The sequence below is a fragment of the Pelodiscus sinensis genome, chromosome 17, assembly GCF_052426305.1.
Source record: "Pelodiscus sinensis isolate ZL-2025 chromosome 17, ASM5242630v1, whole genome shotgun sequence".
Lineage (NCBI taxonomy): Eukaryota > Metazoa > Chordata > Testudines > Trionychidae > Pelodiscus > Pelodiscus sinensis.
The window spans coordinates 3,287,009-3,301,048 of record NC_143068.1 but is presented as its reverse complement, the minus strand read 5'-3'; the positions used below and the strand labels follow the sequence as shown (position 1 = coordinate 3,301,048).

The window sequence follows — 14,040 nt, the reverse complement described above, 5'->3', positions numbered from 1 at the left end:
TAGTGTTGGAGTGGGACACAAGGAAGTAATCTGAAGTGGAGCTTCTCATCTTGAAGCATTCTACTCACTGTCCAAAGTGCTTCACCTCTTACCTATTCACTTTTCCCACAGAGTATATAGATCTGTCATATCCCTCATCAGTTCTCTTGTCTGAGCTGTTAAACCCTAATCTTTTTAGTCTCTCCTCCTATGGAAACTGTTCCATACCCTTCAGAATATTTGTTTTATTTTGTTGAACCTTTTCCAGTTGCTGCATACACTTTGATGTATTCTCATTTGAAATGTATAGGGCTACTATAAGCATCTTGGTTCACATATTTGTGAATCAGATATTTTCTTCAATGCTTTATTGAGGGCTAAAGGGGCTTTTGGAGAGCAATGCTTCAGTTACTGTTAATTAATAGAGCCCCTCAACCTGGTCAATGCTAGTTTGCTGCAGTGACACTTTGTGGAAGAAATGTTATACTATTTATCAATAAGAATTCTTGTTTCTGAATCTGTTGCCTCCATAGCATTATACTCCCCTTTCCTCCTCCTTTGGCTTCCAAGCCTGGGTACTTCTGAAGGTAGAGTTTCTAATGAATGACAGGCGGGGAATGTATTTCTACTTGCTCTATATATGGAAAACTGTGGTTGAATATTGTGCACATTCTTCAACAGCTTAACTGCAGCTTATAGGTGGCTCTGTGATCACATAGCTAGACTTATAAATCCTACAGTGGAGCTCTGTGGAGGCAATACATTCAGACAAAAAATCTTGCTGGCAAGTAAGTCCTTTTATGGTTGTAGTGAGACTTTAATTTTGTTTCAAAAGTATGCATGTTTTTTTATTCTCTTTAGATGCGCCTCTTCACATAGCCCTAAGGAGTACACCACATCGAGATGAGAAAATAGGAAAGAGAAGAACTTCAGCTCCTTCCTCAGTAAACACATTAAAGGCTCACAGACCTTCACTTAGAGAGCAAAGCCAAGAGAACCATATAGGCAGATTTCATGAGAAACATCAAGAAGGGGAAAGAACTGAAAATGGTATGGCTTCTTAACTCATCTAACATGGCATTATGTTGGAAAACTTTAATGAAATATAAGGAATTGTTATAAATAGTGGTTTCGATATTGTGGACTACTTTTGTCCCCTACTAGCTACTTTTGTATTAGATACTGCTTAACCTTCTCTTCGAGACTATTTTAGTGTCTTGAGTTTTTTCAAAAATTAGTTCTGAAAGAGGAGCTCTTTCTTACAAGACAGTTTCTTCTGCTGACTTCTGTCTGGAAATCCTAATAATTTGCTTGTGAAACTCAATATCTTTCTGTAGAAATTAATTGTGGTATTACAATTTGTCAGTTACTTCAAGACCTAATAGGCAGTTAAGATAATCTGTGAGAGAGCCCTTAACCTCAAACATTGGTTTATTTGGTAGTTAACTATTGTGGTTTGTCAGATTTAGTGGCTAAAAGGGAAAGTTCCTATTTCACTGTGTAGTTGGTGAATATAAGACAAATGCCCTATCACCTGTAGAGGACCACTTTTCAGTTGTCATCCTCAAAGGAAACTATGGGACACATTAAAAAGACTAGTCTGAAAGAGCTCTTAATTTTGCTAGTCACTAAAAATCATGAACTCCTATTACAACATAACCTATTTTTATCATATGACTGCAGAGGTGTTAAGGGGAACTCTACCTTGAATGGTCCATCAGAATGTGCTAAGTACTTATGATAAACAGTCTGTTCCACCTTTCATTTAGCTGTGATGCTTGAAGTATCTTTCCCAAATCAGCTCTGTACTACAGACTTACATTGTTGTAACTGTCACTCTCCTATGAAAAATCTACACCCTTGAGAAATATAGTTATGGTGACATAATACTCATTGTTGACTATGCTATGTAAACAAGAGAGTTTCTGAGGGGAGATGCTCTTTTCTTGAATTAGTAGCTTCTTCCCTAAAACTCTACAGCAGCATATTTGTACTGGTGCAGCTCTGTCACTGTAATACGATATGGCAGGGGTTCTCAAACTTTGTGATATCGCAACCCCCCCCTTCTAAGTTGCTCGAGTTTGAGAAATGTGGCCGTATGGGAAGATGAGCCATTAAATCTGAAGAAGAGCTCTACATGGCTGTGAAGCTTGACTTTCTGACCACCGGAGAAATTGGTCCTTAAAAAAATCTTGTCCCATCCATTTGGGATCTGAAAGAGTTGTTATTGCTCAAAAGCAAGGCATTGGAGTCATTGTGGATCACTGTCTGAAAATATTAATCCCTAACGGTTAGGAACTGTTTAGAGCAGTTTTTCTCAACCATTGGTATGAGTACCCTTGGGGGTACTCGAGAGAAGTCTGGGAGGTACATCAACACAACTGAAATTTGGAGAAAACTGAATTTTTGTGTTAAGTCTTACAGCATTTTATTATTTTTGTATGCTTTAAACCCAAAAATTTCATCGTCCGCCTGGCCATGATTAAGTTGTTTAAAAACAAAACAAAACACTATGTAGCTCAAGTATCTACAGTTTTCAGACACACACTTTTTTCTACCATTGCAACACATTTGTTTAAAGGGGTACTTTATTTAAAAAAAAAAAAAAAAAAAGATGAGAAACAGAATATCATAATGCCCCTGTAAAAATCCATGGTTCATGCACACCTTGAATACTACATAGAGATATAATTGCCCCATCTCAAAAATATACACTAGAATTGTAAAAGGTAAAGAGATGGGCAACAAAAATGATTAGGTGAGTGGTACTGCTTTCATATGAAAATAAATAGGGCAGAGGTGGCCAACCAGTTAGTGAACCAAAAGAGCTGTGGATAGAGTGCAAAGAGCCATGTATTAGATATTTATTTTTATCCTATCTGTCTGTCTATTGTACACAAAATGTAGAGATAAAAATAACATTACAGGACATTTCGGACAAAAACCAATATAAAAGTCTTTAGTCATTTAAAAAATTCACAGCCTCTCTATAGATCTTCAGAGAACTTGACAAGGAACAAACATCAAATTAAAAAAAAACCTTTGAAAATACAGTAATATTCTCCCACTAAAAATAAGCATCTCCACCATGTATTTTAATTTAACACTACTGCCCTATTATGTTCTGTGAGTTTTTTTTTTTTTTTTTAAATTATACAACTGAGAAGTAAATTAGCACAATTTGGAGTGCCTGTTTCACTCCCGCTTGTTGATCTCGGTATGATTTCCTCATTTATTTATTTATTTATTTGAATACTTAGGATGATTGTCTTTTTATAGTTCTAAAAATACAGTTCCTCTTCTAGTGCTCCCTGTGGGTGCTCTACTCATGGTGTTGGGCTCGTCCCGACGCCGCAGCTCGGAGGCTTTAAACAGCTGTTTCCAGCCAGGTGCGCTTGTGCAGTGTACAGCACGCGCTGTTTGATCTTCATGCGCACCCAGCTTCCCTGTCACTTCCTCTTAACCCTCCCTTAGCACAGGAGCTAATGATCTCTTCCCTCAGGGAACCTGTAATTAGTCATTATATATAGTTAGTCAGTTTACTTTGTTGCCTGTTCTTATCTTATCCAAAAAACAAAACAAAAAACTTCATTTTTACATCTCTTTGAAACCTGCGGCTCCCTGCTGCTACAGCTGGGAATCAGCTGAGAAAAAAACAAACAGTTTTCTCAGAAAGGAATGATTACTGATCATGCCTAGGTCCCCAGGTTTCAAAGTTTGCTCACTGCAGTGAGCCAATGCCAATATCTGATGCGCATTCTCTGTGTGTCCGTTGTCTGGGGAAAACCACATTCCCCATAAGTGCGGGCATTGACAAGTGCGGGCATTACTCTAACATGACAGCCTGCACTCACCGAGGTAGGGAGATGAGGCTGAAAATGTTCTAGTTGGGCAAGGCACTGGACCCCAATGCGGCAACCTCTGAGCAACGGAGGAAAACCCCTAAAAGGAGAATCTCCTCTCCGGATCTTCGGGAGAAAAGAAAGAAAATCTCCCCAGCCAGATCCCTTCCACCTGAAATAATGGTGGGGGATCAGCATGAATCCTCTAGCTCTTTACCCCGACCCCTGCAATCTGGGTCGGGGATGAAGGGAGCAAAGCCTGTGGTGCCAAACAAGACCCCCTCCGGGCTGGGAGCAGCCTCAGTGCTGGCAAAGCTGTCGGCACCGCATCGGTCATCTTCAAAGGGCCAGGAGAAAGCCGCACAGATGGCAGTGGCACTGCAAAAGCTTCTCCTGGCACCAGCAACTCTGAGCACAGCTGTGCCGGCTCAGAAAGCAGCAGCGGTGCGGATAAGCGGCGCTCAAACCTCAAATGCGCCGGCATCGCTTTCGTCCTACCAGCACGCGGCTGCAGAGCTCCCTCTAATCCCGGGCATGCTGCCAGCACCGGGGGAAAACCCCCTGGCACCAGCCCTCCAAGCAAAGTTGCATCTGCACAGTGGGGCTTCTAAGACACAGCCAGCCCCGGCACCGGACTATGCAGCGCAGCACCAGCTGTCCAGCACACCTTCTCCTTCCCTGAGATTTTTGCCAGTGTATGGCTCACCATTGCGCCATGGCTACCGATATCACAGCCCCAGGCACGACGCCTATTACAGACAAGACTCTCCATATGGGCGTCCTTAATTGCAGAGGCTATTATAGACGCCCATCCTTTTCTCCACCACATGGGCGATCCTGTTGTTACTCTCCGCACAACATGCACGAGGTGCGGCATACCAGCATTAGGTCATCCAGATATTCATCTCCTTATCCATCGAATAGTTACTATGACTATCACCATTTTTCTTCGTGCTCATCTCGTCCACATTCCAGTCATTATGGGTATCAGCAGTCCTCGCATTATAACCTGCCATCAGCGAGGCACGCGTTGCCAAGATAGCACTTTGACCATCGTCTGGCATCCCCATCGCGCAGCGGTGCAGACACCACACATCTGTCAGACCTCGAAGAGGGTCAATTGTCCAAGGAAGACGACCATCAATCTATAAATCCAGTTCCTGACGGTTCACCCTCGTCATCTCACGGGGCAGTTTTCCCTTCAGACACGTCCCCACCAGGCTATTTTAAGCAATTCCAAGACCTTTTCAGGCCGGTGGCTCAATCCCAAGACATACAAATAACACAGTCACAGATGAAACAACATTGACTGCTAAAAAAAACTTGCACCCTAGACAGAGTGCACAGGTAGCCATCCCAATTGATGATGCCATTATGGAAGCTGCAGACACCATCTGGCATACAACATCAGAAGCGCCAATCTACCGCAAGGCCTTAAGAGATATTTTGTCCCGGCCAAGAATCTGGAGTTGCTCTTCAATCATCTGCAGCTGAACTCCTTCGTGGTAGATGCAGCACAAAAAGATCCAAGGCACCACAAAGATCCAAGGCACCACAATACAAGTCAACACCGGATGCTAAGAAACTGGACACATTTGGCAGGAAGGTATATTCTTCTTCTTCTGCGTATTTCCAATTATGCTGCCTTATTATCAAACCATAATTTCGATAATTATGAGAATTTCCCAGCTTCTACAGTATCTTCCGGAAAAGTCCTTGGTACAGGAGGGTTTTACGGCATCTAGGGCAAGCTTGCAGATCTCCTTGGATGCAGCTGACATGGCAGCTCGCACTACTGCAACTGCGATAACGATGAGATGCTCATCTTGGTTAGCTTCTGCAGCAGTACCGAAGGAACTCCACGCAAAAGTTGAGGACCTTCCCTTTGATAAGAATAAATTGTTTGCGGAAAAGACGGATGAAATCCTTCACTCTGGGAAAGATTCCAGATCCACGCTTCGCACTTTGGGGATGTACACCCCCCTGTTTCGCCGCGAGAAATATTATCCGTACCAAAAGAGGTACAATTATCCCTATCAAAGGCAGCAATATCAGCAATATCAACAGCGAACTGTAGACCAATCACGTCTGAGGCAACGCCCACAACATAAAAGAACCCAACCATTCTGTTGGACGAACCAGCAAAATCCCAAACAGCAAGCTTGATGGTTCCATCGAGGGCATGCACCAGCCCCCTTGTGACGGAACAACATCAACACACTCATCTTTTTCACCATCGTTTGCAACCTTTTCGAAATCAATGGGCGGCAGTTACATCAGACCGATGGGTATTTCTGCTGGTGGCATCTGGGCTCACCATCCCCTTTACCACCATGCCACCCACAAAACCACCAACCCCATCTCTTTTCAGGGACCCCTTTCACGAGAGTTGTCTGAAAGAGGAAGCTCAGCGTTTGCTATCTATAGGAGCCATAGAGCCCGTACCTCCTCAGTTCAGAGGGCGGGGCTTCTATTAGCGGTATTTTCTAACAGAGAAGAAGACCGGAGGATGGAGGCCAATCCTCACTCTCTGAAGGCTAAACAAATATCTCCACTATCAAAGGTTCAAGATGGTGACCCTTGCCAAGATACTACCATCACTGGAGAAGGACTATTGGTTTGCAGCCCTTGACCTTCAAGAAGCCTAATTCCATATAGCCATACATCCGGCTCACAGGCTTTTTCTCCGCTTCACTATAGGTGACGATCACTTCCAGTACCGAGTGCTACCGTTTGACCGAGCATCTGCTCCCAGGGTGTCTTCAAAGACTCGCAGTAGTAGCAGGTCACTTGCGACGCAGAGACGTAATCATATTTCCATATCTGGATGACTGCCTTTTAAAAGGCAGGTCCAGGCAAGAAGTCCACCATATGGTAGCGTTGGTCAGACAGACATTTTTATCACTCGGGCTCATAATCAACGAGCAGAAGTTGTTTCCAGACCCTACGCAGACAATACTCTTCGTAGGCGCACGGCTCGATTCCACCATGGCCCATGCATACTTACCTCTAGAGCACTTGCAGCTTTTACACGACCTAGCCACAGTAGTCATCCATGTGCCTATGATCACCATACTTACCTGTCTTTGCCTTATGGACCACCTGACCGCCACCACCTTTGTGGTCCAGCATGCAAGACTTCATTTTCGTTGTCTTCAACACTGGTTGGCATCCGTGTACACTCCGAGGCATTCCTTGCACAAGGTGATAACCTCGACTCCTTTAGTTCGGAGATCTCTCGGCTGGTGGCTCCGCCTGGGAAACCTACTAGCAGGAGTTCCATTCAAATGTCAGCAGCCATCGACTCAACTGACCACAGACGCCTCCCTCTTGGGATGGGGGACACACATCGACGATGTGTTTGTACAGAGCAGATGGGCAGCAGCGGAGGCACTGTCTCATATCAGCCTTCTAGAACTGAAAGCGGTGTTTCTTGCTTGCAAGCATTTCCTCCCGCAGATAGCTGGTACAATCGTCCGAGTGCTGATGGACAATATAGCAACTATGTTCTATATCAATCGACAAGGAGAAGCACGCTCACGAGCACTGTGTGCACAGGCAGTCCATCTATGGAACTGGTGCATAAAAAACCGTACCACTTCAGTGGCATAGTACTTATCTGGGACGAGCAATGTCACAGCAGACGCTCTGAGCAGAGTTTTCCCGCAGGATCACGAGTGGGAAATCCACTCCAAGGTCTTGGACAGCATTTTCCAAGCTTGGGGGACTCCGCAAATAGAGCTATTCGTGACTTACAAAAACAGGAAGTGCAACCTTTACTGTTCCAGGGGAGGCATAGGCAGAGGCTCCCTGGGAGATGCACTTCTAGTCCCTTGGAAAGTACCTCTGCTTATGCGTATCCACCGACAGTGCTTATCCCAAGAGTCATATAGAAAGTCAATGAAGATTCAGCCCAGGTTATTCTCCTGGCACCAACCTGGACGAGGCAAACGTGGTACCCGTTCCTCCACAGGATGTCCCTATCACCACCGCGGCCCTTGCCACTCTGCCCAGACCTCCTTTTCCAGAATCAGGGGTTACTGCTTCACCCCAGACCAGAGAGTCTCCGTCTGACAGCATGGCTCATAGCTGGTTCAGAGTAGAGGAGCAATTTTGTTCACAAGCGGAAAAGTCAGTATTGTTAAACAGCAGGAGACAAGCCACTAGGAAGCCTTATCTGGCAAAATGGAACAGATTCATTGCTTGGTGCAAAGAAACTGGCATCCTGCCGCATTCTGCACCAATGCATAACATTCTCGGTTATATTCTCTCCTTGCACCAGGCAGGCCTTATAATTTCTACCCTGAGAGTTCATCTGTCAGCTATCACTGCTTTTCATACAGGCTTCAAGGGTCATTCAGTTTTTACTCACCCCATGACCAAGAGAATGCTTAAGGGTATAGCGAACCTTAAACCACCGCGAAGACCCATTCCTCCTTCTTGGAGTTTGGACTTGATACTCGACGCATTAATGTACCCACCTTTTGAGCCCCTAGCTACCACCTCATTATTGATGCTTAACACAAGTAGTATTCTTTCTGGCTGTTATATTGGCACGTAGGGTGAGCAAACTGGCAGCATTAATGGCAACGCCGCCTTTTACAGTTTTTACAAAAAACTTAGTAACATTACGTACCCATCCAGCTTTTATCCCTAAGGTTGCTACGCAATTTCATATCAACGAACCAGTGATTTTACCTGTCTTTTATCCAAAATCACATACTTCAGCTTGGGACTTGCTATTCTATACTCTGGATGTACGCTGGGTATTAGTATTCTATTTAGATAGAACACACTCCTGGCTTAAGACCGATCGTCTATTAGTATCCATAGTGAACCGCTCTAGGGGCAGTGCATTGTCGTCTTAGCGGCTGTCTAACATCATAGTTTCCTGTATCACCATGTGCCACACAATGTGTAACAAGCCTCTCCAGACTTTGCCTAAAGCACATTCTACTAGGGCGGTAGCAATGTCCACAGCTTTTGCTAGAGGAGTCTCTCTATTGGAAATATGCAGAGCAGCTACATGGTCCTCGTGCATGAATCACTATGCAGTGGTGCGGAAATGGACTCCTGACCACTCGGTGTCATCGGCCGTGCTTTCTGTCATTGACAAGCCTGAACTCCAGGAACGCAACCCGAGCACTGCTACGAAGTCACTATGAGTGGTCACCCACGGGGACCACTTGAAGAGAAATGAGTAGTTACTCACTTCATGCAGTAACGAGAGTTCCTCGAGATGGGTCCCCGTGGGTGCTCCACGACCCACCCTTCCTCCCTGTTCCGGAGTTGTTTTGTTCTTTGTATCCTTACAGTTACGGAATGGTGAGAGGGACTGACAGGGAAGCCGGGTGCGCACGAAGATCGAATGGCGCGTGCTGTACACTGCACAGGCGCACCCGGCTGGAAACAGCTATGTAAAGCCTCCGAGCTGCGGTGCTGGGATGAGCCCGACACCATGAGTGGAGCACCCACGGGGACCCATCTCGAGGAACCCTAGTTACTGCACGAGGTGAGTAACTTCTCGGTCTGTCCCAGACTGCAAATATGACAGGTTTAAAATCAGTAAGGGAGAGACTAATCTCTCAGAATAATTGCTTCAGCCTGGGAAACAATAGCCTTAGAATTTTCTTTAAAGAAACACAGTGTAAACCAGGAGAACACTTCAATCTCCCTGGACGCACAAGTAGCAGATTTAAAAGGAGCCTGTAACAAAAGAACTTCAAAAACAGACTTCAAAGAAAAACTGCAGAGCTACAATTCATTTGCAAATTTGACACTATCATGTGCCTGTATATTTATATCTGCCTCTGGAATTTCCACTACATGCATCTGACAAAGTGGCTCTTTGCCCACAAAAGCTTGTGCGCCAATAAATCTATTACTCTATAAGGTACCACAGGATTTCTCGTTGTTGAGTGTAAACCAGGTACATGCTGATTCCTTTTTTGCCCTGGAATTTAACTATGACATCTGTGTTGGCTGCCTTATTCTGCATCCTTGAAGACTTTTGAGTTTAAGGTGCTTCAGCCTCCCCGCTCTAACCCAATGCACCCACCCCTCCCCCAGAGCCAGGTACTCCCTGTTCTAACCCAATCACCTCCCCTACAGCCAGGCATTCCCAACCCCCCCTGCTCTAACGCAGTGCACCCACCTCTCCCTCAGAGCCAGGTACCCTGCTCTGACCCAGTATGACACCCACAGCCCTCCTCTTCTAACCCAATGCACTTCCCCTCTTAAAGCAGGCACCCCCAGCCTCTCGCTCTAATCCAATCCCCCTCCCCAAAGCCAGACACCCACAGCCTTCCACTCTAACCCACTCCCCCAGAGCCAGGCACCCCCAGTATCCTTCCCCCCCACTCTAACTCAATGCCTGGGTCTCACTGGAGCTAATGCCACCACAGTCACATGATTCTCCCTTCAGGCGCTGGGGCACATGCATGGAGCGCCTGTGAGCATTCTGGGCACGCAGCTCCAACCTAGTAAAGCTGCATGTGGCTCGACAGCTGTGGGTTGGCCACCCCTGAAATAGGGTAGTAATATTTACCTTTTTGCATAACAAAAAACTAGTAGTCAATTCAATTAAACGCAATCAAATTAATAGGCAGCAGATTTAAATCAAACAAAAATAAGTAATTCATGCAATGTACACTCAACCTATGGAACTCCTTGCTAAAGGATGTTGTGAAGGCCAAAAGTATAACTAGATTAAAAAAAGAATGAGAAGCCTATGAAGTATAGGTCCATCAATGGCTATGAGCCAGGATCATCAGAGAGATAGCCCCTTACTTTTGTTGTCCCTAAATCTCCAATTGCAAGATGTCTGCTGGCCATGTCAGAGAAAGGATACTGGATTAGATGGACCGTTAATCTCACCCAGTGTAATGTTCTTATATAGAAAATGGAAAGGAAGTGGTGAATTGTGCTTAATTTTGTAATCAATGTCCAGATAGACAAATAAGGACCAGATATGGCTAATTTGAAGGTATCAGAATTATGGATTTTGGATTTTGTCCATAGTCTTCCAGAATAAAAAATTAATCCTGAATTTCTGATCTATAAAAAAAAGGAAAAAAAAATCACATCTTTTATCTACCTCAAAAAAAGTGAGGTAGTATATTTGCAGAGTATTTTAAAGTGAATATTGCTGAGCTGATGTTAAAAATATTTTATGGTGTCCCTACGATATATAATTTTCTAAAGAAATAATATTCTCTTAAGTAAATATTGTTTTGGTGACAAGCAGGTCTGTCTCAGTGGTGTTATGGTGTCCAGTAAAATGGTGCAACCTCTCCATACCTCTGCCCAAAGCCACGCTATAATAGAAAACCACTAGTAAATACTTAGCAACACAAGACAACTATTTTTAAAAAATACAGTCTTGTTTTCTGTGCCTCTCACCTCCACAACCATAATACTGCCTGTTTTTGTTCATAGTGGCCTAAAGAAAGGATCCGTCTGGGGCAGCATATTTTGTAGGTTAGACATGGTGGTGAAGAACAGTGACAGGGAAATTCTGAAAGGGGTTGGGTGGGTGTTGTCATCTGCACAGTGAGGTGGAGGCAGGGGGCAATTTGTTTGGGGTGTCCTCCTGACTCACTTGATACAGTCCTCTCTGTCTGTCTGGGTTAGACATGTGGAGTGGAAAGCCCGTTGCATGGGTGGGGGGTGAGTGGGGAGGGGAGGGCGTGTGCCAGGACATTGGCATGATTACATTTCAAACCAAGTTTAGATAGGTATTAATGGTTTACAGTAAGAAAGAAAGATTCTTTTTAACAAGTTTTTTGGAGTGTTGCAGATATCTAAAACTTTGGTCTTAATGATTTTTTTAAGTCCTGTGTTACTAATTAATACATGGTATATTGTATTGCATTATGGCCAGATCTTTGCTATGAGGTAGAGTTTTGGCTCTTAAGAGTCAGAAGTAGCAGGTACTAGATGTGATGCTAATTGTTTTATAGGATGAAACCATATCAAGCTCTTTGAAATATGCATCTGTCTATAAACCTTGAAGCCATGTGTTAATTTGTTCTAGGGCATCTACTCTTTGAGCTGGTGACACAAGAAAGGTGAAAGTTTCAAACCAGGAGAACTTTTATCTGTTTTTACAGCATGGATCCTAAACATTCCCCAGAGAAACTGTATAAGCCTTAGTGAATGCCTTTTACTCTCCTTTCCAGTGCCAGTGAATATTGTATTAATCATGCTCTCCTTGCAAGTACTGTTTCTAGTTGATTCATAGATTTCTTTAGCATCTTAATGCTGAGCTATGTGGGATAATATGCATTTTGGTGTGTTGACTAGCTTGAGTTGTTAGAAAGGATACATATACTCCCAAGGATAGTGTTAATTTTCTTTTTATTAATTTCATATTAAATATAATAAGCATTGTTCCTTGTTAAATATCCTTTGTTTTAATATATTTTCTTCCACACATATGGACGGTTGTTCACACACACACACACACACACACACACACACACACACACACACACACACACACACACAGATAAATAAAATAAACAAATGGTTTTTTGTTTGTATGGGTGGTGCACTTCCACATACTACCTCAATATTGGTGTTGCACATAAGAAATTTCAATCTGCACGAAAGAAAATTCAACCTGCCCAAGGATAAAAGACGTGGTAGCTCTCCCGCTAGCATAGTATGGTCTTCAAAAAAGTGCTATAGCAGTGCAGCTGCAGTGTTGTATGTGAGAAACCCTTATCTGGGGGCCACGTCCAGTGACGCTTTGCTTGTGCTTTTTGGATTGGCCTGACTGCTATGTGAAAGGGATGGGCACAAAGAAAATGACAGATTTTCTTTGAGGTGACAATCTTCTTCATCCAAACTCCCGTCCAGACACTCTTCCCATCCAAAATTATTGCCCACCCCTGTTCTCTAGGATCATAGCTACAGCCATAGTTATGCATAGGTTGTCTGGGCTATGTTTCTCTGGTTTGCAAAGGGAGGTACAAAACTCTATTGAAGACCTCCCTCCGGACAGGGTTGGAAGGATTGCAGAGCTACTCTTTGCTCTTAACATCTGTGCTTGTGCGCTGAAGTGCAAATTCCACTGTTCACAGTCCACCCAATTCTACCCTCCAGAGACTGAGATCCTGAGGAATGCCTTACACCTGGCAGGGGAAAGCAATGTAGTTGTGAATTGTCTCAGCAGAGACAGCTCCCAATTTTAAGAATGGTCAATTAAAGTTGAAGCTGTATTTTCCATGCAGGGGTAGTTGACCAGATTTGGACCTATTCACAGGAAGGATCAACATAAGTGTTTTTCTGCTCCAGAGAGGGTAGGGACAGTCAGTTCCACTTGGATGCCTTCTTTCTTTACTGGGAGTGTGGCTTCATTTTTGTCACCTCCCATCTCCTTAATCCAGAAGGTTGTAAAAAATGTCAGGGCAGGGATATGATGCTTATTGTCTCATCTTGGCCACATTAATGGTTGTTTACTGATTTGTTTCAGCTGTTTTAATGCATCTTCCTCTAACCCTGGATCTCCTGCTCCAGTGGGAGGGCAGAATGTTTCATTGAAGTCCACTTGATGGTGTGAATGATGTATGCTTTCAATGTGTTCTTGATCACTGTTCTACTAGAAGTTGTTGCCATTTAAAGTAGAACAGATTTTAGATGTGGGTATGGGAAAGGTCTGATTTCCTCTATATTGGCTTTCATTCCTTGTTCTGGAATTTGGGGTGCAGGAGGATGCTCTGGGTTGGGACCAAGGAAGGTGGGAGGAGCATCAGGACTGAGGTGCAGGAGGCTTTGAGGGCTCTAGCTGGGGTGTGGGCTTCTAGGGTGGGGCTGGAGATGAGTTTGGGGTTCAGGATGGTGTTCTGGGCTGTGACTGAAGGGTTTGGGGTACTGGAGGGTCCTCTAAACCAAGGCATGGGATTAGAAAGTGAGGGTTCTGGCTGGGAGTGTCAGCGCTGGGGTAGCGCTGCAAATAAGCGATTTGGGGCTCAAAAGAGTACTCCAGGCTGGGGATTGAGGGGTTTGGATGATAGGAGGAGTATCAGGGCTGGGGTAGGGGATGAGAGCCCAGGGTGGAGGTGGGGGTCAGAGGTGTAGGCTCCAAGTGGCACTTAATTCACGCAGCTTCTGGAAGCAGTGGTATGTCTCCCCTCTCACCCCCCTCCACTGACTCCTATGCAGAGGCACAGCTGGGTGGCTTTTTATGCCACCCCCCGAGTTGACACATACACTA

General features: G+C 44.4%; 1 protein-coding gene across 13 annotated transcripts in view; it reads left to right on the top strand.

Moving 5' to 3' along the window:
* PHF20 (PHD finger protein 20) overlaps positions 1 to 14,040 on the top strand; it is a 191,700-nt gene that overhangs the window by 96,086 nt on the left and 81,574 nt on the right. For 11 of the 13 annotated variants that reach the window (XM_075900760.2, XM_075900759.2, XM_075900754.2 and 8 more), the window contains one exon: positions 841 to 1,029. The exons of the other annotated variants lie outside the window; for them this stretch is intronic. In XM_075900760.2, coding sequence (XP_075756875.1) covers positions 841 to 1,029 — 189 coding nt within the window. The remainder of the gene's footprint in view (positions 1 to 840; positions 1,030 to 14,040) is intronic. 13 annotated transcript variants of the gene reach the window in all.